Below are 26,649 nucleotides of genomic sequence, written 5' to 3'. Positions count from 1 at the left end.
CGCAAACGAGTGATGATCTCCCGGTAATCTCGCGTCTCCCTCCCGGTCCTCAAATAGGCATCGTTGCGCAACCTTCTCACCCCTCCCCACCGCATCTCTCCTCAGACACATCGCGCGCACCCTGTCAATCACCACCAAACCACCACTTCTCCTGACAGCTTAGCGGGACGCTGCAAAATAAACCATGACACTCTGACCAATGTGAGGAGAGTTTACTCGCATGTGACTTGTTTTAGCTCTTTTGGTCCGATTAGAAACTTTGCAGTGTGAAAGCGAACCGCTCCAAGAGCAAAGATGAACAATGTAACAATTGTAATCTCTGTTTCGGAACAACTGAATCGATTCACAGGTGTGAAAGCAGCCTTACAATTGTCAGTGATGAAAAGTATTTGTTTTGCTCGATGGTATCATAGTACTGTGATACATTTTACTATTTTGATTCTGTGATTAAAAAGTCAACGTCAAAATAATAGCTTTTATTTGCAATCAACAGGTGAGGCGCTTTGTCAGTTTGTTAACTAAAGGCGGGAAATAAACAATCCTAAACTCACACAAAGAACCTTTTCAACATTAAGGGTTTCTTTAGGATGATGTGGGTTTAAATAGAATTGTTACTATGCATGAATTTTGTGTATGAAATAAGTCTTAATAAACTCTAAATCTAATGCAGCGTTCCATAAACAGTCAGAGGTGGGAATTTCAGCACAGAAATGTCCCACTTCCGACCTCAGTGCATTCCAGTTTATGGCGCATCACAGACAATTTTCATAAGTGGCATTATAGATGGTATTTCCAAGAAGGAAGTATGTAAACTCCAAATTCCGAGTTGCCTGCATAAGACTTCTGGTAAACTAAAACAAAACAAAACAAACTGGCTCTTCACCATTCCATACACATCTCTGAGAGAGAACATTCTTCTAAATGACAGGGATATCGATACTATCAATCAACAAATAAAATTAATAATAATAATAATAAAAGATTTTATCTGCATAGCACTTTTCCTACACACATGCAACTCAAATCACCTAGTTGCCATTTCATTGCATCTGTTCAAGCACAAGTGAAAAAATATCAGCGTGAGAGCTGCCAGATACAATAACACAATCTACTTAAGTTACCAACATTCTGATCACAGATGAAATATGAATAACTGGTTTACTGCATTGTTTCAAAAGTACTTCTGGTTCCAGTAAAGGTCCTCCCACAGGTACTAACAAAGGTATGATGATCGTGAGGTTTGTAGATTATCAACATCTCTGTGTCAAGCTGCTGAAGAGAGAATCTGCTCTGGTCTAAGGTAAAGCCACTTCTCTTACTCTTACACTTTAAAGACTCTTTTGCTTTTAGTGGATGGAAATTATTTTCTTAAATGTTCATCAGTGAACATACTAACTCAAATTGATTTAGCAAATAAAAAACGCATCTAACAAAAGCAACGTAAACCAATATTTGATCTGAATGTGTGTTGTGTGTGTGTGCAGGTGTCATTCGTCACTATGAGGTTTTTCATCTCACTGTGTGTGTCGCTGCTCCTGATTCATGGTGAGGCTTTCATATAGTGAGTTCTTTTTAATCTGGGTTGACGTTTCTTTTATACTTAAGTAATTCTGCTCATGTTGGTTAATTCACAGGTGAAATAAGCAGCGGTCAAACAACAGGTACAATAACTTTTCCACTTTCACTTCTTCCTTGCCCTTTCCTCTGCTTTATATTAAATAGTAGAAATTCAGGAATTCAGGAATTGATGGAGTACTTTATGTAATAAACACTGGTTAATATCAGGTCAATATACATTAAGGCTGCACATCTGATCAAAATGATTTACTCTAGTGGCCTGTTTCCACTGACTGGTACAGTACGGTACAGGTTGGCATGGGTCACCTTTATCAGGTGACCCATGCCAACCAATTAACAGATTAATTCATATACATATATGTGTATATATATATATATATATATATATATATATATATATATATATATATATATATATATATATATATATATATATATATATATATATATATGTATATGTATATATGTATATATATGTATATATGTATATATATATATATATATATATATATATATATATATATATATATATATATATATATATATATGTTTGTGTGTGTGTGTGTGTGTATGTATGTGTATATATATATATATATATATATATATGTATATATATATATATATATATATATATATATATATATATATATATATATATATATGTGTGTGTGTGTGTGTGTATATAGATATATATGTGTGTGTGTATATATATATATATATGTGTGTGTGTATGTATATATATATATATATATATATATATATATATATATATATATATATATATATATATATATATATATATATATACATATATATATATACATACTTATATATTTTTTCTTTAATACAGACATATGAAATGTTTATTGGTGATGTACATTACTCTTGGTTTGTTACACTTATTATTAAAACTAAATATGCAAGAGAGCAGTGTTTCACAGCAGTCAATGCTGCAGCCGCCCCTGTCTTGCGCAAGGGGATTGCTGTCCTCCTGGTGTCAGGAATTCAGGACGGCCTACTCTCATATTATGCTGAGACCCCATGCCCAAGGTTCCTACCACACCCTTTTAGATCAGGTAGTGAACCTGCTAGCGCTGCCTGTGGAGGAGGCAGACATAGCCCTTTAATAGCTGTATCCTGTTCGCACTCTGCACTTTGATGTAGACTGCAGTAAGGCCGTACTTACACTATATACAGTTGCCTCGAACTGGGCCAAAGCACGCTTGTCCCCTCTCCCGTCTCCCCCAACAGCCCGCACTCACATTACAATTGGGCCTGGGCACGCTTATGTCATTGATGCTGCGCTGTTCAGTAAGCGCTCTCGCTCAGCACAGTGGAGATTTCTCTAGTTATATCGTTTCAGTCGTTTGATATGCAGTGACATGCAGTCAAATATTTCGCCAAACAGTCCTTAGGGATGCGGTGACAAGAGGGCAGATATTTTAGCGAACAGATCCGCCACTTTTGACGCTCATAAACAATCATAAAGCCCTCGTGCTGCAGGAATTAGGAGATTTGCTGAAGGTGCAGCTGTCGTGCAGTGAGGGGTTTGCGTATTTAATAAACTATGGCAGTTTGCGTTCATTGAACAGTAAAATTGATTAATAAATCCATATGAAACAGTCTTTGAAACAGTTTTGGGCTTTGGCGCAAAAGCCCAAGTGAACCACACTCAGGCCCACCTCTTCCAACCGGGCCAGGGCCAGCTAAGTGAACCGTGCCTGAGCCCAATTCAACGCACTCACACAATTCTCAAATGATCCAGGAAACGGGCCTGGGCATGGTTCGGATGGCATAGTGTGAGTGCACTAAGCCTCTAAGCAGATCTGTTTCTATTATGGTCAGCAGAAGAGAAGTGGCATATCAAAGCAGAGGTTGGCCCACTGGATAGCTGATGCTAGAGTCAGAGAGCAAGAGCACACTTAACAAAGAGTATTGCCTCCTTCGGCATTAGCATACGGTTCCTCTCTAACAATCATATGTAGAGCTGCGGGCTGGGTGATGCAGAATATAATCACAATCACAATTTTTTAATCTTCGGGTGGATCCAGTTTCTTCTCAAATACTGGATAATCCTTGTCAATCGGGAGGAAACTAAGCTTGGTGTCAAAAAAAGAAGAAGCTTGCTGCGCCATTCTTCTTAACCCAGAGATGTTTGCTTATTCTGCTCTGCTTAGTGAGTTCCTCATCTGTCGTCTGGCCCGGTGTCATGATTACCAGCGATCGTATTCCACTAGATCGCTGGTTCTCACTCACCAAACCGTGGACTACACTTCCGCCTTTGATGGACTACATATTCACACATGCACTTTGCCCAGACACACATGCTACTCATCTAGACTGATTACATTCACACCACCTGAGGATTGTCAGAGACTGATTGCACTACTATTTAAGCCACACACTCTCCCTTTCAGTTGGCTGAGTCTTGTTTACTAATAGTGACATTACAACGCGGTTTCCTTTGTCTGCCTTTGCCGTGTTTTTGATCCTTAGCCTAGCTTATCCTTTTGCCCTTTTTTGCCGCCTGCCTCTGACCATCTGCCTGTTATTTTCACATTTACATTTGGTCATTTAGCAGACGCTTTTATCCAAAGTGACTTACAAATAAGGACAAGGAAGCAATTTACACAACTATAAGAGCAACAATGAATAAGTGCTGTAGGCAAGTTTCAGGTGTGTAAAGTCTAAGAAGGAAAGCAGTAGTAAAATTTTATTTATTTATTTATTTATTTTTGAGTACAGTTAGTGGTATATCCAGAGAGGCAATTGCAGATTAGGAAGGGAAGTGGAGACTAAATAGTTGAGTTTTTAGTTGTTTCTTGAAGACAGCGAGTGACTCTACCCTTCTGATTTAGTTAGGGAGTTCATTCCACCAACTGGGCAGATTGAATGCGAGAGTTCGGGAAAGTGATTTCTTCCCTCTTTGGGATGGAACCACGAGGCGACGTTCATTCACAGAACGCAAGTTTTTGGAGGGCACATACATCTGCAGAAGTGAGAGCAGATAAGGAGCAAAGCCAGAAGTCGCTTTGCAGGCAAACATCAGAGCTTTGAATTTGATGTGAGCAGCAACTGGCAGCCAGTGCAAACGGATGAGCAGCGGAGTGACATGTGCTCTTTTAGGTTCATTGAAGACCACTCGTGCTGCTGCGTTCAGAAACAGCTGAAGAGGTTTGATAGAGTTAGCTGGAAGCCCGGCTAGTAGAGAGTTGAAGTAATACAGTCTGGAGAGAACAAGAGCTTGAACAAGGAGTTGAGCTGCATGTTCAGATAGGAAGGGTCGGATCTTTCTGATGTTATAGAGTGCGAATCTGCACGATCGAGCAGTTCTAGAAATGTGGTCAGAGAAGTTTAGTTGGTCATCAATCGTTACTCCAAGGCTTTTCACCATTTTGGATGCAGTAATGTTTCCCCCATCCATCGGGATTGAAAAGTTATGGTGTAGAGTCGAGTTGGCAGAAACTTCAAGCATTTCCGTTTTCGTGAGGTTAAGCTGAAGATGATGATCTTTCATCCAGTGTGAAATGTCTGACAGGCAGGCTGAGATGCGAGCTGGAACCGAGGGATCATCTGGATGAAAAGAGAGGTATAGCTGGGTATCATCAGCATAGCAGTGGTAGGAAAATCCATTTTGACTTCGACTCAGGATTTCCCTCATACATCTGTTTGCCCCTGTATTGACCACTTCTTGCCTGACTTTGAATGAACCTGCATTTTGGATCCTACCTCAGTTGTATGTGTCACTCCCCGTGGTTACACCCGGTATGATGTCTGGTATGCCTGCTTGGTCTACTCGCATGCTGGTGATCGATCAGTGCAAGCTATGCGTGATCCTCGTTGGCGATCCCATATGCATCATTTAGCGGAGGCACAGTTCTCTCTAGTCAGGCAGACCGGAGTCTTTGATAACCAGCTTATCAGATGTAGCACTCACCCTTCGGAACTAGCACGTTTTCCCAATGTAGTGTCTTACTTCTAAAACCCTAGTCCACAGCTGGCTAGATAAAAGAACTTGTACCTAGAAGTGATAAGGTCTAAATTATTCCCATATTATGGTAAATAAAGTGCTTAGAGACATTTAAAAGTTGCACTTTTGATGATGCTTGTGCACTTTTAATTGATTTAGAGGACTGATTATTTTACTTAGCCAATCATTGCAACAACAAAAAATAAGCACAGTTAGGTCATGACTGCAGGTTGAGAGAAGGCATTGCAGTAAACACTGATATAGAAATAAAAATCCTCAAGTAAGAGTTAAAGTACATATTTTAAAATGCCTGCAGTACAATTCCTGAGAAAAACTATGCATTTTCAGTATTTGTAATTTATTACTTTACACCACTGCAAGACTGTAGAGTACATCACACTCTATCATACAGAGGTGTTTAGTAAAACACTGTTTAACATTCACTTTTTTTGTCTTGATTGTCTCAGTGCATACTACTTCCAGCTTTGATCCATGTTATGAATATACCACTCTTGATGAATACGGGCGAAGCTTAAAAATAAGGTACTACTTTGACCATAATGACACCATGGTTGAATGGAGCGGCTGGTATCGGCTGTATCTGACTGGACAAAGTGCCCAGATGTCTGAGTGGTGTGTGAGTAATATGGGATGTGGTGGGCACACTGGACTGTATCTCAACGGTTCTCATCCAACACTTGAGGATGGAGTGGTGACCCGTGATGTTTTGGGAGGGGATATTTGGTCCAATCAGTGTGGAAAATACAGATCCACGTCCATCCAAGTCAAAGCCTGTCCAGGAGATTATTACGTCTACGAACTCGTCAAGCCAGATCTGTCGATCCCCAGACCTTCATACTGTGCAGGTGCAATTCTCAACTTTCAAAACTTTTGTTGCTTTCTGTAAACTGTCTGTCTATCTGTAAACCATTAATAAATTAGCAGAGGTCCCCACAGACCTACGATTTACTTAAACTCACAACTTTAAACCTTTTAACAGTTTATGCACACTGTCTGTATATGACCATGCTGAATTATCATCACAGTGCTTTTGGATTTAAAATGAATTCTTTACCTTAAAATGCTTGATGATGGAGAGAGAACTTAAGTTATTTTATTAGGAATCGTAACTGTACCTTATTTCACTGGGCTGTGATGTGAATGTGCAAACTCCTAATTGCCACCACTGATTACAATTTAATTACTCAAAATGACAAAAAATACACATTATTGAGTTTTGGGTTGCAACACTACTATTGTCTACTACTACTCTACAATCATTCATGTGTGTACAGTATTTAATCATTACTTTTTAAATCTCCATGACAGTTGCTTTCCCAAGCATCAGCAGTGACCCCTGCTACAACTATGAGTCTCTGGATCGCCCCTGGAGAGCTAACAATGAAACTGCAGATTACATTTGTGATGAACCTTTTGGCTGGAGTGGCTGGTACAGGCTTTTCTACTATGGAATGGACATCCGGATGCCAGAAACCTGTGCTACTGGATTCAGCTGTAACACATACACAAATCTGGTACTCAATGGTCCTCACCCTCAGATAGAGGATGGAGTGGTGATCAGAGAAGTCTGTGCTAGTTCTTTCTGGAGCGGCTGCTGTACTAGCAAATCAAGCCCCATCAGAGTGAAAGCGTGTCCAGGAAATTATTATGTCTATGAACTTGTGAATCCACAAATGGGGTGTTCAGGATACTGCATAGGTACTGTTCTTTCTTCCACAAGTCTTTCAAACATTTAGAATGATTTAAGTTATGATTATACATTACCAATATAATGTTTATTTGTTTATGTTGTTATTAAATCAGATGTCAGCACTATCTCACAGGTGGTTTCCACTGCAAGTCCACATATAATAACTGGAATCACCTCCAGTAAGTAGTACACACACACACACACACACACACACACACACACACACACAATTATATATATAAAGGTGCCAGTTTTGATCTGATAATCTCTCACTAACACAGATTATGACCCGTGCAATAACTACAACACGCTTGACAACTACTGGAGGAGCACATCTATTTACAGCTCTGTGTATAACGATGTAAATGGATATGATAACAATCATGAATGGGACGGCTGGTACAGACTCCTCATGAATGGATTGAGTGCTCAGATGCCTGAATGGTGTGCCACTTATATGGAATGTGGAGGTGTTACTGCACTGTGGCTTCATGGATCTCATCCTCGACTAGAAGATGGAGTTGTTACTCGTGAAGTTTACGGCTGCCGTAATAATGAGTGCAATCGCTATAGATCCAACCCAATCCAAGTCAAAGCTTGTGCTGGAGATTATTATGTCTACAAGTTTACCAGGCCTACTCTTTCAATTCCAGCTCCAAGATATTGTGCAGGTATATTCATCTTTACACAGTGTCTGAAATGCTTTGTCAGAGTATTGTTTGGACTTTCATGTGACACCTACCAACACAGACCTCATAAACTTAATTCATTATGTTTTATTTAAAAATTTAATCTTCAGTATTTTCTGCTTGTGTTCTTTTTCTTCTACAGTACTATCTTTCACCACCCCAAGTGTCGACCCCTGCTATAATTATACCAGTCTGGATGAACCTTGGAAATCCACTGAAAACTCTTATTACAATAACTATAGATGTGATTACACTGAGTGGAATGGCTGGTACAGGCTGTTCTACAACAATCAGAGTGCTCAGATGCCAGATTCATGTGTGAATCAGTTTATGTGTGGCACTTATTATCCACTGTGGCTGAATGAATCCCATCCTCAGCTGGAAGATGGAGTGGTCCTCCGTCATGTTTGTGCTTCTTGGTTGAATGGCTGTTGTACTTACACATCCCACCCTATAAGAGTCAAAGCCTGTCCTGGAGATTATTATGTGTATGAGTTTAAAAAGCCGAGAATTTGCTCAGCTTACTGTACCGGTGAGCATTTATTCATGTGCACTTCAGTCTAGTATTTTTTCTGGATTTTGTTTGAAAATATCTTATAATGACATAAACATGTTCTCAGTACCAAAAGCTGCAAACCAGTCCAGCACAGCAGTGACAACAACCCAGCCAATCACATCCATAGACTTCATTACTCCACCAACCAATGGTAAATCTTCTTTCTTATTACATAATGGTGTAGAATATGGATGCTACAATACTCAATATAATAATTGTCATGACCTCCATGGTTCAATATACATAAGGTAACGATGTTTTTTAAACTATGTCTTTAAATGAAACTATTTTATTTAGAAATTTGCCCAATCCTTTAAAGAGTCTCTGAACTGGCTCTGTGGATGTGTAAGGTGTTGGTTTCGGTGAGGATTGAACCCGGGTCTCCTGGACACAAAGCTGGGGCTTTTCCCAGTTGAGCTAACTCCTCACTAGATGAACCCAAGAGCAGAACTTGAGGCTTTGGTTTCAGAAAAAATAAACAGATGATCTTTACTAGAAAAATAGAATTCAAAAGTACAACAGAAATAACTGAAGCCGAGCTTCTAGTAAACAGGCAAAACAAATTAGACACAAGGGTCAAAAAACACAACAGTAGAATGTCACTTAGCTTCTCTAGACAATCTGGAGAACACCGGGTGGTACTGGCTCAAGACTGAACACAGTAGCTTGTAACACACACACTTATATAGGGCAAGACACAGGTGTTGCAAATCAAGCTTGAGTGGTGGCACACAGCAGATGGTGAGAACGTGGTGCCATCCACTGTTCAGGAGGAAGCATGACAATTGGATCCTGTTGTGCAAGGAGACAGGAGCACCTCCTTCTGGTCATGAGGAGGAATGCAGCTTAATGAGTTCTTACAGGATGCTAGACTTAGGGCCTACTCACACTATGCTATCCGAACCGTGCCCAAGCCCGTTTCCCGGATTGTTTGAGAAGTGTGAGTGCGCTAAATCGGGCTCAGGTATGGTTCACTTGGCCGGCCCTGGCCCGGTTGGAAGAGGTGGGCCTGAGCGCGGTTCACTTGGGCTTTCACGCGGTATGCCTGTAGTGTGAGTGCAAAACGCACCAAAGCCCAAAACTGAAAGCGAGACGTGACTTTAAGGGACTGTTTTATATGGATATATTAATCAATCTTACCATTCATTCTTACCATTCAATGAACGCAAACTGCCCTAGATTATTAAAGATGCAAACCCCTCACAGCACATGTCACTCCGCTGCTAGTCCGTTTGCACTGGCTGCCAGTTGCTGCTCGCATCAAATTCAAAACTCTGATGTTTGCCTACAAAGTGACTTCTGGCCTTGCTCCTTCTTATCTGCACTCACTTCTGCAGATCTATGTGCCCTCCAGAAACTTGCATTCTGTGAATGAACGTCGCCTCGTGGTTCCATCCCAAAGAGGGAAGAAATCACTTTCGCGAACGCTCGCGCTCAATCTGCCCAGTTGGTGGAATGAACTCCCTAACTGCATCAGAACAGCAGAGTCACTCGCTATTTTCAAGAAACGACTAAAAACTCAACTATTTAGTCTCCACTACACTTCCTAATCTGCAATTGCCTCTTTGAATATCACACTAACTGTACAAAAAAAAAAAAAAATACTAACACTTCCCTTCTTAGACTTTACAGACCTGAAACTTGCCTTTAGTACTTATTCATTGTTGCTCTTAGTTGTGTAAATTGCTTCCTTGTCCTCATTTGTAAGTCGCTTTGGATAAAAGCGTCTGCTAAATGACTAAATGTAAATGTAAAATGTAAATGACAGCTGCACCTTCAGCAAACCTCCTAATTCCTGCAGCACGAGGGCTTTATGATTGTTTATGAGCGTCAAAAGGGGCGGATCTGTTTGGCAAAATATCTGACTGCGTGTCCCCGCATCCCTAAGGACTGTTTGGCAAAATATTTGACTGCATGTCACCGCATATCAAACGACTGAAACCATATAACTAGAGAAATCTCCTCTGTGCTGAGCGAGAGCACTTTCTGAACAGCGCAGCATCCATGACGTAAGCGTGCCCAAGCCTGATTGTAATGTGAGTGCGGGCCGTCAGGGGAGACGGGAGGGGGGAAAGCGTGCTTTGGCCCAGTTCAAGGCAACTGTACCTAGTGTGAGTACGGCCTAGGGCCCAATCCCAATTCTATTTTTGTACCCCTACCCCTTCTCCTTGGCCCTTATAAAAGAGTGATAATGGGAAGAGTTGCAAATATACCCCTAAAAATTGGGAAACTTAATTGTCCATTTTCTGAAACACGTCTCCCCGTAAGTAAATGTCTCATTAATGAGCACTAATGTAGGGAGACACTTTCACATGAAAATGAAAGTGCCGTGAGCCGCATGCCAGAGCATGAGCACACGTTCAAGTCACGTGGGAGATCTGAGTAGTGTCCCTATCTAAACAGCTGAATGAAAGTTACTCCACACAAATTCAGTTTAGCTTCTTAATAAGACTCATTTATGACCACTAGTTATGTTTACCTGTCCAAGTTTTAAATCGGTTATGCCTAAAAACATAAACACTCAGGAAATTGTGCTGCTTTTAACCTTCTCATTGTGCTGCGTCTTAAAGTAAAACATCTTATTCCTGCTGTGTTTGTTTTTAAAATGAAACAAACCACAGCTAAAGTCCCTTTAAGGCAAGTTATTTCACTCGGCGGCCATCTTTGAAACACCTCTCTGGCAGTTTGCTCAGGCATTCTGTTTAAATGGGGAAATAATAAATTCTCCAAAACTGCTTGCCAAGCTTACGATTACATTACAGATTTGGAATCACCAATAAATTTAAACAACAACTGTCCCTTTAGTTTCATTTCTAAACGTCCAAATCACACAAAATCTGCTGAAACACACCTCTGGTTCCCCTCCCCTGGAGTATAGTCAGTCTATAGCGATTAGTGATTGGCTCCTGTACTAGAAGGCGGGCTTTATTAGCCATATAACAGTCAATGATTGGCTCCTGTACTAGTACAGGCTTTATTCACCATATTGATAATTACACTTTCCCCCATTTAAGAAGATATGAGTGACATGTCTTGTGTATTCTAGAGTCTTTGCCACAAAATATAATGAAATCATATAGCTGGAAAATTCTTAACCTTTATTTAATTTATGGTGATACAGTATATATATATATATATATATATATATATATATATATATATATATATATATATATATATATATATATATATATATATATATATATATATATATATATATATACAGTTGAAGTCAGAATTATTAGACCCCCCCCTGAATTATTTGCCCCCCTGTTTATTTTTTTCCTCGTTTTCTGTTTAACAGAGCAGAATTTTTCAACACATTTCTAAACATAATAGTTAATAATAAATTTAATTTAATAATTCATCTCCAATAACTGATTTATTTTATTTTTGCCATGAAGACAGTAAATAATATTTTAGTAGCTATTTTTCAAGATACTTCTATACAGCTTAAAGTGACATTTAAAGGCTTAACTAGGTTAATTAGATTAACTAGACAAGTTAGGGTAATTAGGCAAGTTATTGTGTACCGACGGTTTGTTCTGTAGATTATTGAATTAAAAATTAGCCCAAAGGGGCTAATAATTTTTAAAATGGTGTTTAAAAAATTAAAATTTGCTTTTATTCAAGCCAAAATAAAACAAATAAGACTTTTTCCAGAATACAAAATATTATCAGACATACTGTGAAAATTTCTTTGCTCTGTTAAACATCATTTGGGAAATATTTAAAAAAGAAAAAGAAATTCAAAGGGGGGCTAATAATTCTGACTTCAACTGTATATATATATATATATATATATATATATATATATATATATATATATATATATATATATATATATATATATATATATATATATATATATATATATATATCTCTGGGCGAAATACTACGTTTTACATCTGGCCCAAATCTTATGTGCCGTGTTAAAGACGATGCCACCTCTGCCAAACCCAGGCCATGTTTGGCCCACATGCTGTATGCCAGTCCCGGATGAATGCCTGCTGTGCCATCACTATGCCAAATCTGTGCCAGAATTCTTTAGAGAGAGTAGAATTAAAGTGAAAGAAAGGAGAATGAACAATCGTCATCTGTTAGTGCCTTATACCGACTCTGACAAAAATGTAGAAGCAAAATTTGAAGAAATGTAAGATTTTAATATTTAAAGAGTGCTTATTTTGAAATTTAGACACACACATACTTTGAAGGGACAGAAAAGTCATATATGTCAATGAATGCTGTTTCAATGATGGATCAGTGTCCTTGTAAATGCTCTTGTAAACTGTTGGTCATTCGAGTCAATTACAGTCATTTCTGTTGAGCTCATAATCAATCAGCAGTGTTAAACAGGCTACCTGCCAAGAAAGGCTTGATCAGATATGCGGCTGGCCGGAAGTGCAAAATGCACATTAATATAGCAGCATTTCTTTATGACACTGTATAACGATTATTAATAATTTTACATTACTGTGATGGTTGGGTTTAGGGTTGGGGTGGGGGTAGGCGTTAAAAATACAATTTACTGTGTAATTTAATATATAAACACTGTTTTTACATTACTGTGACGTTGGGTTTAGGGTTAGGGTGGGGGTAGGCGTTAATAAAATACAATAAATGGGAAATTTAATAAATAATATGAATAATTCTAGTTAACTTCTGGCCGCAACAGTATTCGATCTAGCAACAACCACCTGGCAAGGCTCTATATGTAGAAAATCCCCCTTTTTTAATATGTCAATACAGACTCGTAGAAGTTGACAACACTGCCATGACTATGACCCATCATGAAAGACTAACTACTGCAAGGTCTCACAGCTTCATTAAATAATTCAGAAGCAGCTTCATTAAAAAGCTGCAGTCCTTTGCTACATCACCACCAATAATGCTGCCCCGATATAATGATGAAATTAAAAAGATATTAGCCATTTGTTCGCTAACAACTAAAGCTAACAGATGCTAACATCGCCTTAACAGATGTTCAACAAAAACAAATCTGTTCAAATATAAGACTGCACGACCCTTTAAAGACATCGCTCTGTCAACTCTACAGTGTAATCTGTCTGCTGTCCAAATCAGTGAGAATGAAATTTAATGCTGCCTGTTTAATGCTCCATCATGAGATTATAAACAGAAAAACTACCATAACTAATAATAAAATTGCTTCCAACAGCTCCCCCTGTTGACCCCTGCTACAACTACAACGTCCTGAATGAGCCATGGAGAGCCACGAGCAATCAGCACTCCTCTCAGTTAATGTGTGACAGAGCGGTGAGCTGGAGCGGCTGGTACCGTCTCTTCATTAATGGTCAGAGTGTTCAGATGCCAGACACATGTGTTGATGAGTTGACCTGTGGCACTAATGCTCCACTGTGGCTGAGCGGAGGACATCCAACACTTGAGGATGGAGTGGTCTCTCGTAATGTCTGTGGACACTGGGGCAGCAACTGCTGCTATTTCCAGTCCAATCCCATTCAAGTCAAAGCCTGTCCTGGAGGTTTTTATGTCTATGAGTTTGTGAGGCCGACCACCTGCAATTTAGCATACTGTGCAGGTACTGGACACACATTTAACTCTGCCTTCTGTTTATGTTAGAGATGATGGCTTTCTGTCTGACTTTTATTTGTGTTTCTAGATGTGAGGTTTAACACTAGCTATACAACTGACACACCAGAGACGACCACAACAGAAACTACAACTACAATATCTGGTAATGTAATGTGCTGTATCACAATCTGCAGGATTATTGCTCAGATTAAAGAATTTAAAATAAAGCATAATGCTTTTTTGTAGTTTAAAAATGTATATATAATGACTGGTACTTACTGTTAGTAAATAACTGCACTTTTTTACTGAAGACTTTAAAGCTGGGGTGGGCAAACTCGGTCCTGGAGGGCTGGTGTCCTGCATAGTTTAGCTCCAACACTAATCAAACACACCTGAACAAGCTAATCAGTGGCTGCCACCGAAACTGCCTACTAAGTGGGTACTGCATTTGGATTTAAACGTACTAATCGGCCATTAATAAAATATTTCTATACAGTATGAATGTTAAAAGTATGAGTGGAATTCGGACGTACTACATCTGCCATTTAGTCATGGTCATGTGACCTACTTGTGTCAGTTCAGTCCCATTCATAAATTCTCTTGTGGGGCATTATGGGATAGCGTAGCGTGCATGTAATGCGCACTTCAGAATCTCGCCGGAAGTAGTATGTCATTCGGATACTTCTCGCATACTGATTTTATAATTCTATGAAGTCGGACATACTACTCAGCTCGCATATTGATTTTAGTGTGCTATATAGTATGGAAGTATGCAGTTTAGGACGCAGCCACTGTCTTCAAGATTACTAGAAATCTATAAGCAGGTGTGTTTGATTAGAGTCGGAGCTAAACTGTGCAGGACACCGGCCCTCCAGGACCGAGTTTGCCCACCCCTGCTTTAAAGACATAAGATATGCAAGACATGTTCTGTCTGAAACCTGAAGAATGCAGAAGTATAAATGCATGTGAACATTGAGTTAATTTCACAACCTGTGAAGTGGGCGGAGTCACAGATGGCGTGATCTATGATTGACAGCAGTAATGATCTATGATTGACAGCCGAAACACTTGCTTTACGAACAAAAAAGACCAGAAATAATGATAGTAGACGGGCAGAAAATGACATTGTTATTTACAGTAACATGCAGTGTATGCAACAATGCTTTCAAATCAACATAAAACATGGTTTTAAAGGCAATTTTTTTCACGTAATAATTATTTACATTGGAAAGTTTACCCAAAACTGCACATTCTGCTCAATTACTCATTCTAAGCCTGTGAGTTTTCTTCTGTTAAACACACAAATAAATACTCTATAACGAATGCTGGAAACTGCCAGCCTTTGAGTTCAGTAGTATTTGTTTTTACTATGTATGTCAGTGGTTCCCAGTTTCCAACATCCCCCAATACATCCCCCAACCTTCTCTAACCTATACTCCTTACAATCACTGCACTGTTTAACATTTGCATATTTAAAAATTGCACATATTCATTGCACCACATTGCACTGATTCACTTATTTGAACAGTACATACCCACTGCACATGGACATTTGTATTTATGTACACACTCACTGCACATATACATTTGTAACTATGGTTATCTATCTGCACAATTCTGATTATTAATAGCAACATGTACATATTTTCATATATTGTAAATCCAACCCAAGCTCATTCTGGAAACGTAGCCCCACGGACGTTTCTGGAGATCGCGATTTACGTGGCCGGAGGTACGTAAAGGCCGCGTTTGTTTTTTTTCGAGAGAACGCTGCGGGGCAGTGTGGCGCCGATCCGCCCCTACTCTTCGCGCTCGCCGGCTGACGGCTCACCTCCAAGTGGAGGGCTTTCCCGACGCAATCAGTTTGTCCGCCTAGCTCACAGCGTTGCGTCGGCGGAGCGGAGGCCCCGGACGAGGAGGAGGAGTCCGGGGAACAGCAGGTTCCGGAAATCAGGTGAGACGTAAAACGGAATCCGAAAAATAAGGGCGAGAACGCGGCGGGATCCGAAAACGCGGTCGAAATCGAAGACGAGGGCTTTTGCTTTTTTTTTTTTTTTCGATCCGGCGGCTTTTCGCGCGAGAATGGCGCGGGCGCGACAGCCGTGCACTCCCGCCCGCCCGAGATGCGAAAAAGCGCGCACAGCTGCCTCTCGCGGATCCGCGAAAACAAAAAAACGCTCAAATACGTACCTCCCGGGACGTAAATCGCGGTTCGCAGAAACGTCCGCGGGGCTACGTTTCCACAATGAGCCCGGGTTGTGTAAACCTGTTCATAGCCAATACAACCTGTATATAATGTTGATAGTACAACCATCTGTAAAGATCACCATAGTTTTTCTATAACTGCACTTTATAACTGATACCTGTATCCTGCACTTGCTGCTGTTGCACTGCTGGTTAGACCTAAACTGCATTTCGTTGCATTGTACTTGTACATGTGTAATGATGTAACCCACTCGCTCTCTGCGTGCTTGCTGGCCTCTAGCACCACCGCTGCTACTCTGCGTTGTGTTGTATTGGTTGTGGGGTGGTAAACAGGAGATGCAGGCAAAGAGAGGTTCGCGATCGTGACTCGACCATTTATTTGTCAGAAGGGCACCTATCAGTGTTGATAACACAAACTGAGGAAATTACAGCGCACTGCGCATTTATCAACACTACGGTATGCCAAGAGGCTCAAACAACACAAAAAACGTCAAAATACCTAAATGAAACAGTGTCACAGCGATATCTTGTGGACAAAACAAACACTGCGCTACAATGACAATAAAGTTGAATCTAATAATCTAATCTAATCTAACAATGTCTTATTTACGATGGCCGAGAGAGCTTAACCTGTGCTGCAATTTCAGAAAGCACATGCAATTACAAAAAACACCAGCAAATAAAGAAACAATCTTCATCAATTTGACAGCAAACAACTGAAGAAACCCACAGCAAATTGGTCACAACACTTGCAATTATGCACGTAACACAACGGAAATGTTTTTAGAGGACCCAAACACATGATGGACCCTGCTGAGATATATGTGTTGTATTTTATGTATACAGTATTTGCAACTTATTACTTTACACCACTGCAAGACTGTAGAGTACATCACACTCTATCATACAGAGGTGTTTAGTAAAACACTGTTTAACATTCACTTTTTTTTGTCTTGATTGTCTCAGTGCATACTACTTCCAGCTTTGATCCATGTCATCAATATAACACTCTGGATGAATACTGGCGAAACATACGAATAAAGTACTACCTTGACCATGATGACACTATGGTTGAATGGAGCGGCTGGTATCGGCTGTATCTGACTGGACAAAGTGCCCAGATGTCTGAGTGGTGTATGAGTTCAATGGGCTGTGGTGGTTACACTGGACTGTATCTCAACGGTTCTCATCCAACACTTGAGGATGGAGTGGTGACCCGTGATGTTGTGGGAAGGAATATGTGGTCCAATCAGTGTGGAAAATACAGATCCTCATCCATCCGAGTCAAAGCCTGTCCAGGAGATTATTACGTCTATAAACTCGTCAAGCCAGATCTGTCGATCCCCTCACCTTCATACTGTGCAGGTGCAGTTCTCAACTTTCAAAACTTTTGATGAATGATTTTTTATTAAGCTGATTATAGGAATATTTAAGCTGCTGTCTGTAAACCATTAATAATTCAGCAGAGGTCCTCACAGACCTATACAGCATTTACTTAACACTCACAACTTTAAACTTTTTAACAGTTTATGCACACTGTCTGTATATGACCAAGCTGAATTATCATCACACAGTGCTTTTGGATTTAAAATGAATTATTTACCCTAAAATGTTTGATCATGGAGAGTACTTACAGTAGTTTAGTTTATCGAGAGATGTTACTTCATTTTATTAGGCTGTGATGTGAATGTGCAAACTCATACTTGCCCTCTTTTGCCACCACTGATAACAATTTAACCACTCAGCATAATAAAAAATACACATTATTGTGTTTTGAGTCTACTGTCGTCCAAGTTTGTACAGTATTTAATCATTATTTTTTTAAACTCCATGACAGTTGTTATCCCAAGCATCAGCAGTGACCCCTGCTACAACTATGAGCCTCTGGATCGCCCCTGGAGAGCCAACAATGAAAGTGGAGATTCCCTGTGTGATGATTCTTTCACCTGGAGGGGCTGGTACAGGCTTTTCTACTATGGAATGGACATCCGGATGCCAGAGACCTGTACTACTGGATTAAACTGTAACACATACACAAATCTGGTACTCGATGGTCCTCACCCTCAGATAGAGGATGGTGTGGTGACCAGAGAGGTCTGTGGTAGTTCTTACTGGAGCGGCTGCTGTGATAGCAAGTCAATCCCCATCAGAGTGAAAGCGTGTCCAGGAAATTATTATGTCTATGAACTTGTGCGTCCACAAATGGGGTGTTCAGGATACTGCATAGGTACTGTTCTTTCTTCCACAAGTCCTTCAAGCATTTATAATGATTTTAGTAATGATTATATATTAACAGTAACAATTATTTGTTAATTTTTTTATTAAATCAGATGTCAGCACTATCTCACAGGTGGTTTCCACTGCAAGTCCTGATATAATACCTGGATCTACTATCACCTCCAGTAAGTAGTGTACACACACACACACACACACAATTATGTAAATAAAAGCCCCAGGTTTGATCTGATGATCTCTCACTAACACAGATTATGACCCGTGCAATAACTACAACACACTTGACAACGACTGGAGGAGCACATATACTTACTGGCCTGTGTATAATGATGTAAATGGATATGATAACAATTATGAATGGGACGTCTGGTACAGACTCTTCATGAATGGATTGAGTGCTCAGATGCCGGACTGGTGTGCCTCATACATGACATGTGGAGGTGTTACTGCTCTGTGGCTTCATGGATCTCATCCTCGACTAGAAGATGGAGTTGTTACTCGTGAAGTTTACGGCTCCCGTGATAATCTGTGCAGTCGCTATAGATCCAACCCAATCCAAGTCAAAGCTTGTGCTGGAGATTATTATGTGTACAAGTTTACCAAACCAACAGTTTTCATCCAAGCTCCAAGATATTGTGCAGGTATATTCATCTTTACACAGTGTCTGACATACTTTGTCAAAGTATTTTTTAGACTTTACAAACCAATACAGACCTTTTAAACATGATCCATTATCTTATATTTGGAAATTGAATCTTCAGTATTTTCTGCTTGTTTTCTTTTTCTAATAGTGTCTTTCCCCACCCCAAGTGTCGACCCCTGCTACAACTATACCAGTCTGGATGAACCTTGGAGATCCACTGATAACCCTTACTACAATGGCAATCATTTTGATTGGAGTGTAGCATGGAATGGCTGGTACAGGCTGTTCTACAACAATCAGAGTGCTCAGATGCCAGATTCATGTGTATATGAAGGCATGTGTGGCACTTATTATCCACTGTGGCTCAATGGATCTCACCCAGAGCTGGAAGATGGAGTGGTCCTCCGTCAGGTCTGTGTTTCTGCATGGAACGGCTGCTGTACTTTCACATCCCACCCTATAAGAGTCAAAGCCTGTCCTGGAGATTATCATGTGTATGAGTTTGTACAGCCAAGAACTCACTCAGCTTACTGTGTTGGTGAGTATTTATTCATGTGCACTTCAGTCTTGTGTTTTTCTGGATTTTGTTTGAAAATATCTTATAATGACATAAAATTGTTCTTTAAACCAACAGCTACAAACCAGTCCAGCACAGCCGTGACAACAACCCAGCCAATCACATCTGAAGAGTTCATTAATCCACCAACCACTGGTAAATCTTTCTTTCTTATTACATGATGGTGTAGAATATGGATGCTACAATACTCAATATAATAATTGTCATGACCTCCATGGTTCAATATATATAAGGTAACTATGTTTTTTTTTTCAGTTTTGCCTTTAAATGAAACAATTTTATTTAGCAATTTGCCCAATCCCTTAAAGAGTCTCTGAACTGGCCCTGTGGATGCTAGACTTAGGGCCTACTATGCTATCCAAACCGTGCCCAAGCCCGTTTCCCGGATTGTTTGAGAAGTGTGAGTGCGCTAAATCGGGCTCAGGCACGTTCACTTGGCCGGCCCTGGCCCGGTTGGAAGAGGTGGGCCTGAGCGCGGTTCACTTGGGCTTTCGTGCGGTATGCTTGTAGTGCGAGTGCAAAACGCACCAAAGCCCGAAACTGAAAGCGAGACGTGACTTTAAGGGACTGTTTCATATGGATATATTAATCATTCTTACCATTCAATGAACGCAAACTGCCCTAGATTATTAAAAATGCAAACCCCTCACTGCATGACAGCTGCACCTTCTGCAAATCTCCTAATTCCTGCAGCACGAGGGCTTTATGACTGTTTATGAGCGCCAAAAGGGGCGGATCTGTTTGGCAAAATATCTACCTACTGCGCCACTGCCTCGCCCGCCTTTAAATTAAACAATTTTATTTTGCATTTTGCCCAATCCTTTAAAGAGTCTCTGAACTGGCTCTGTGGATGCTAGACTTACCTGAGTAAATCTCTCATTAATGAGCACTAAAGTAGGGAGACACTTTCACATGAAAAGTGACGTGAGCTGCATGCCAGAGCATGAGCACACATTCAAGTCACGTGGGAGATCTGAGTAGTCTTCATATCTAAACAGCTGAATGAAGGTTACTCTCCACAAATTCAGTTTTGCTTCTCTATGGCAAGACTCATTTATAACCACTAATTATTAACTTATACATTAAATTATTATAATTTACTTAAAGGGTCATGAAACCCTCCTCTTTCGGTTCAAGTCTACCTTAGAATAAAAATACCCCCAAGCAAACCATGCAATTTAAATGAACATGAAAATCTGTGAACAGAATGTAGGAGAGCCGTCAACCGTCATCTGTCAGTGGCCTATGTTGATGACCAAAATTGACAAGCAAGCAAAATTTAAAGAAATGTAAGATTTTAATATTTAAAGAGTGCTTATTTAGAAATTTAGACACACGCAGATACTTTGAAAAGTCATATCCGTCAATGTTTGAATGCCGTTTCAATTACGAATCAGCTGATTATAGCTTTACAACAATAAAACTCTCACAAATTGTTGGTCATTAGAGGCAATTACAGTCATTTCTGTTGAGCTTGCTAACAATCTCACAGCTTGACTAAATAATTCAGAAGCAGCTTCATTAAAAAACTGCAGTTCTTTGCTACATCACCACCAATAATGCTGCCACGATATAATGATGAAATTAGAAAAAAAAGATATTAGCCATTTGTTCGCTAACAGATGCTAACATCGCCTTAACTGATGTTCAACTAAAACAAATCTGTTAAAATATATGACTGCATTACTCTCTTAATGACATCATACCATCAACTCTAGTTTAATTAGTCTGCTGTCCAAATCAGTGAGAATGCCTCACAGCAAGAAGGTTGCTGGTTCGAACCTCAGCTCAGTTGGTGTTTCTGTGTGGAGTTTGCATGTTCTCCCTGCCTTCGCGTGGGTTTCCTCCGGGTGCTCCGGTTTCCCCCACAGTCCAAAGATATGCGGTACAGGTGAATTGGGTAGGCTAAATTGTCTGTAGTGTATGAGTGTGTGTGTGTGAATGTATGTGTGGATGTTTCCCATAGATGGGTTGCGACTGGAAGGGCATCCGCTGTGTAAAAACTGGCTGGATAAGTTGGCGGTTCATTCCGCTGTGGCGACCCAGGATTAATAAAGGGACTAAGCCGACAAGAAAATGAATGAATGAATGTTTAGTGCTAATAATAAATATGCTTTTAACAGATCCCCCTGTTGACCCCTGTAATAACTACTTGATCCTGGATGAGCCATGGAGAGCCACCAGCAATCAAAACTCCTCTCAGTTAATGTGTGACAGAGCGGTGAGCTGGAGCGACTGGTACCGTCTCTTCATTAATGGTCAGAGTGTTCAGATGCCAGACACATGTGTTGATGAGAATAGCTGCGGCACTAATGCTCCACTGTGGCTGAGCGGAGGACATCCAACACTTGAGGATGGAGTGGTCACTAGAGATGTTTGCGGACACTGGAGCAACAACTGCTGCTATTTCCAGTCCAATCCCATTCAAGTCAAAGCCTGTCCTGGAGGTTTTTATGTCTATGAGTTTGTGAGGCCGACCACCTGCAATTTAGCATACTGTGCAGGTACTGGACACACATTTAACTCTGCCTTCTGTTTATGTTAGAGATGATGGCTTTCTGTCTGACATTTATTTGTGTTTCTAGATGTGAGGTTTAACACTAGCTATACAACTGACATACCAGAGACGACCACAACAGAAACTACAACTATAATATCTGGTAATGTAATGTTCTGTATTACAATCTGCAGGATTATTACTCAGATTAAAGTTCTTTGAGTGTCAGAATTTGTTGCTATTTTTCAAATGATTACATTAGTAATAAAAAAGAGGTGATGTGTGTATGTTTATGGGCTTAGTAGTAACGTTATGTATTGAAAAATAAATGTTAGGGATTGCACTAGATATAGGAAACAGACTGCAAGTTTGTGTTTAATTTTAGGCAAAGATTGTGCTATGAAGCTGATTTGCTAATACTGTTATATGTGAGGTGTTTAGAATGCATTTATACGTAGTAAAAGTACAGTAAAAAAACATGATAGTTTAACTAAATTTCTGTCAAGTATATTTGTATTGCGCTTTTCACAATTAGTTCCAAACAGCTTTACAAAAGTGCTATTTATTACATTAAATATATTAAATATTAAGGTTTGGGTTTTATTTTTGTGGCCCAATGGTCAGCTAGAAAAACTTGCAATAATGAACATTACTAACTTGTCCATCTAGGTGACAGAAACCCCTGTTCTGAACTCAACTGCTCCAAAGAGGAAAGGTGTGGGATGAAAAATGGTGTTTATGGCTGTTTATGTAACAAAGGCCTTCAAAAACAGCGAGCAGCTCAAGACTCCTTTGGTTAGTGTGTGATTCTACAGTCAAATGTGAAATAAAAGGTGTTTTTGTGTCATTAATGATCATGTTTTTCTCTCAGATTTCAATGAGACCTGTGAGAGCAGCTCTGGCTCCATGTCTGTGTCTCGCTGTCAGCTTTTTGAAGCTGGTTTTTCAGCTGAGCACTTACACCTCAATGACCCCAGCTGCAGAGGAACCGTCCAGAACGGCAGAGTGGAGTTTAACTTCGACAACGATCAACACATCTGTGGCACAAACCTTGTGGTATGATCAACTACCTGCCGGATAAATCTGATTTCATACTACTGGCCAGCTGAATGCTTGAGTCTGATTGGCTGATGAACATTCTAATGGTGCATTTACACGAGATACAGATGATGCACCAAGTGCGGGAGATTTAGATGTTAAGTCAAAGCAAAGATGCAATTAGTCATCCTGGGGTGCGGTTCGCACAAATGAATCCATGCAAATGACACGAATCGACCAAATGACATGTAATTTATGCAAACCGCTTGAAAAGTTGAAAGATCTGAACTTTGGTAGACATTTGCGCCACATTAACCAATCAGGACCTTGCTCTAATAGGGGTGTGATTACGATGTAGCAACTGCAGTTGGTGTGCTGAAGGGAAATCGGACTTGGGACAATAGGTCATCAAACTGGGACTTCACATTTTAGCTACATTACCACTTCAGATGTTCATTATTTACTAAGACTAAGAATCCACACCATCAAAACAATATTGACAGGAAAAAAAAAAACTATTTTTAACAACCCTGACTATCTGTTTAGTCTCCAGGCAGGTCAATAAAGGTTATAAAAATTAGCCAAATAACAGAAACCGTACAAACAGACTTGCCTAAAAACTTCTCAAAGTCTTTTAATCAGTAATGTATAGTGGAGAACAACATGCTACCAAACACACTGACACTTTTGCCCACATTCTCTACCAATAATATATAACACATCATTACTTCACTTGACAACTGCTGTTATTCCTTGAAAAATAAAATCACAATTCAAGCTAAATAATAAATAAAAATATGTCTTATTTGTTGTCCGCAGGCCAACGGCAGCCACTTCATCTACAGTAACTATATTGTGGGGACGCCGGGAACAGAAGGTCTCATCAGCAGAGTGAGAATCCTGAAGCTTTCTTTCAGCTGTGTTTATCCTCAAACACAAACACTTTCCATGAACGTGGAGATCAACCCACTGCAGAGGTGAACAACACACTCATTCTGCTTTCAGTTTGACTGCTTTTTTAGACAAGTTCACACATTTTAGTTGTTCAATGTATGTCTTAAGCATAAACTAGTTGTATCTTACAGTATGTATTTCTGAATTTTAACAGCACAGTGCACAAGGTCCTCCCCAGTGGTGAAGGGGTTTATCAGGTGCGGATGGTACCGTATGTGGATGAAGAGTTCACTCAGCCCTTCACTGGTAGAGTGGATGCAGAGCTGGACCAGGAGATGCATGTGGAGGTTGGTGTTGAGGGGGTCGACAGCCGCCAGTTTGCCCTGGTGATGGACACGTGTTGGGCTACACCTGTGAATGACCCTGATTACAGTCTCCGCTGGGACCTCATCACTGAAGGGTAAAGACTTCTCTCTTCATTAAACATCAGTGTTAACTCACAACACTTTTAAAAATCTACTTTTGAATAAATAATCATCCATGTTACTTTAGGAATCCTCTGAGATTTGTATTTTTTCAGTGTTTTAGACATTCAACATTTCAGTTTTTGTGAAATGAATAACTGGAAATCACTTCTGAGTTGAATGCGTTTGATGAAATGATTTGGTTTGTTTATTGTGGTTGTTGATCTCGTCAGGTGTCCCAATCCTGAGGACGACACAGTGAAGCTGCTGCAGAACGGCGTCTCCACAAGCAGCCGTTTCTCCTTCAGGATGTTCATCTTCACTGCAAACTCCACTAAGCTTTACCTGCACTGTGCTGTTCACCTTTGCCTTCTGTCCAGTGAACAATGCTCAACGGTGAGTTTAAAAAGTCTTCAGAATCTCCCACTGATGTTTCAGCACTAAACACAGACAGGGAGATATGATGGTGTTGAGGTTTAATGATGAAGGCTGTTAAACATGTTTGTTCTGCCCTCTGCTGGGGATTTTGTGCACTCCTGTTGGTTTTGTGTTTGTTCAGTGATGTTTATCAGGGATTTGCACAGCTGGATTTGACTCTTTTCTCTTCTAGAGCTGTGACTCTGGAGAGCAGCGGAGAGAGCGCAGGGCTCTGGATCTCCATGACAGTGCGTCACTATCTATGGGTCCTCTAGTGTGGTCTGGAGGAAACACAGGTCAGCATTTCATATGTCTGAATGCAGTGTTGGGGAAGCGGTTCTGAACTGGAGTTCCATAACTGATGAGTAGCTTAAGGTGCATTCACACTGGCACTTTTGGTCTGCACCCAGGTTTGTTTGATATCAAAGTATGGTACATTTAGCTAGTGTGAACGTGACTTCTGAACTACCCGTTAACTGTACGGTTCGTGCAAACTCTGGTCCGGTTCACTTCTGCATGGTATGAATGCAATCGTAGCAAATAATGGAAGTGAACCACCAACTGTACAACAAACTTCAGCTTTCACAACGTTCATTTGTGTGTATGTCTGTGTATCACCTACCTTGGTGACAAGCGGGACTGACCCAGTACAAATAGTGATAATGTTTGCTTGTCTCCAAGCTTCTGCAGACATCCCGTGCGTGATGTTCTGAATGTTTTTAATGTTTTGCAGCAGATAGATGCAAGTGACTCTGTTATTTGGTTTTGGTAACAAAACCAAAAGATTTAGTAAAAGTAGAATGACCGTGATATGCGGACGTCTCCATTTTGACAATGTTCTTTTGTTGCCTCAACCTAGTAATCGCCGTACACAAAACAGCAGCTACATGACGCAAGTGTCCCGGGGTTCAGAAGGAAAAAAAACGATGTGAAGACAAACCAGACTAAAAGTTGGCAAGGGGGGGACAATCAAACTGGGGTTTGGTCCAGGCAATTGAATCAAGTGTGAAAGCACCTTAAGCTACTGGTAAACCACCTTTTTATAAAGCTACTATCTGAACTGAGCTTTTTACATTGAAGCTATTTTTGCCCCAACAATGACATAAAACAAATAAGGGAATCAGTGTCAATGAGGTTTAAAGTAAAATATTGATAATAGTGCAATACTGTTATATTCTGATGTCAAAGTTTACTGATTTACCACACAGTTGTCAGTCTTCTCAAACAGACTCTAGAGCCAACGTTTGATTTAGAGGTAAATAAGTTCATCTTATCATTCTATTCTCTGTTCACAGATGTTCAGTTTCTCCCAGACCAAGTGACGGTTTCTGAGGCTTCTTGTCTGTTTGCTTCTCTGGTGCTGTTGTTCATTCCTCTGATGAATTTCTTCACCCTGTCCTAGTTTACTGACACAGAAAGTGCGACATTTAGACTGGTTCATTTAATTGATGTGGAACTTGTTGTGGTATTTCTTTATTTTATAAATATTGTTTTATGAAGGTTAGAAATGTACATTATACATTATATATATTGTAAACTGTTTTTAAATGCTAGGTTATTTTTAAATTTATTTAGGATGATGTGCGTTAGTAAAAAAATTTAAATAAAAACCTGCCAAAACATTA

At 40.0% G+C, this 26,649-nt stretch overlaps 1 protein-coding gene across 5 annotated transcripts; it reads left to right on the top strand.

The window, feature by feature from the left end:
- Nucleotides 1-1,178: 1,178 nt before the first annotated feature.
- omc14 (omcin14) lies at nucleotides 1,179-26,649 on the top strand. Of its 5 annotated transcripts, XM_087277005.1 has the most exons (26): nucleotides 1,179-1,300; nucleotides 1,485-1,545; nucleotides 1,635-1,661; nucleotides 6,016-6,414; nucleotides 6,878-7,267; nucleotides 7,373-7,438; nucleotides 7,541-7,930; nucleotides 8,091-8,480; nucleotides 8,569-8,655; nucleotides 13,681-14,061; nucleotides 14,143-14,217; nucleotides 17,226-17,624; nucleotides 18,097-18,486; nucleotides 18,590-18,661; nucleotides 18,746-19,135; nucleotides 19,286-19,675; nucleotides 19,772-19,849; nucleotides 21,838-22,218; nucleotides 22,300-22,374; nucleotides 22,881-23,006; nucleotides 23,083-23,267; nucleotides 24,069-24,226; nucleotides 24,358-24,603; nucleotides 24,841-25,003; nucleotides 25,218-25,320; nucleotides 26,320-26,649. In XM_087277005.1, the coding sequence occupies exons 2-26, from the start codon at nucleotides 1,500-1,502 to the stop codon at nucleotides 26,424-26,426; spliced, it is 5,514 nt and encodes a 1,837-aa protein (XP_087133131.1). In that variant the 5' UTR covers nucleotides 1,179-1,300; nucleotides 1,485-1,499; the 3' UTR covers nucleotides 26,427-26,649. The 5 variants fall into 5 exon arrangements, with proteins under 5 accessions (XP_087133131.1, XP_087133132.1, XP_087133133.1 ...); XM_087277006.1 differs by lacking the exons at nucleotides 17,226-17,624; nucleotides 18,097-18,486; nucleotides 18,590-18,661; ... (3 more) ...; nucleotides 21,838-22,218; nucleotides 22,300-22,374; XM_087277007.1 differs by lacking the exons at nucleotides 6,016-6,414; nucleotides 6,878-7,267; nucleotides 7,373-7,438; ... (3 more) ...; nucleotides 13,681-14,061; nucleotides 14,143-14,217 and having other exon boundaries at nucleotides 1,211-1,300.

Source organism: Danio rerio, chromosome 12 (genome assembly GCF_052040795.2).
Source record: "Danio rerio strain M-AB ecotype USA chromosome 12, GRCz13ab, whole genome shotgun sequence".
NCBI classification, from domain to species: domain Eukaryota; kingdom Metazoa; phylum Chordata; class Actinopteri; order Cypriniformes; family Danionidae; genus Danio; species Danio rerio.
Note: the sequence above shows the minus strand (reverse complement) of the source record. Positions and strands in the feature narration are given on the sequence as shown.

Bases quoted from the DNA above. Each gene is read 5' to 3' on its own strand.
- omc14 (XM_087277005.1), top strand. From the start codon at position 1,500: ATGAGGTTTTTCATCTCACTGTGTGTGTCGCTGCTCCTGATTCATG. The intron at 8,481-8,568 runs GTGAGCATTTAT...ACATGTTCTCAG, and splicing joins TTGCTCAGCTTACTGTACCG to TACCAAAAGCTGCAAACCAG. The intron at 18,662-18,745 runs GTAAGTAGTGTA...TCACTAACACAG, and splicing joins TGGATCTACTATCACCTCCA to ATTATGACCCGTGCAATAAC.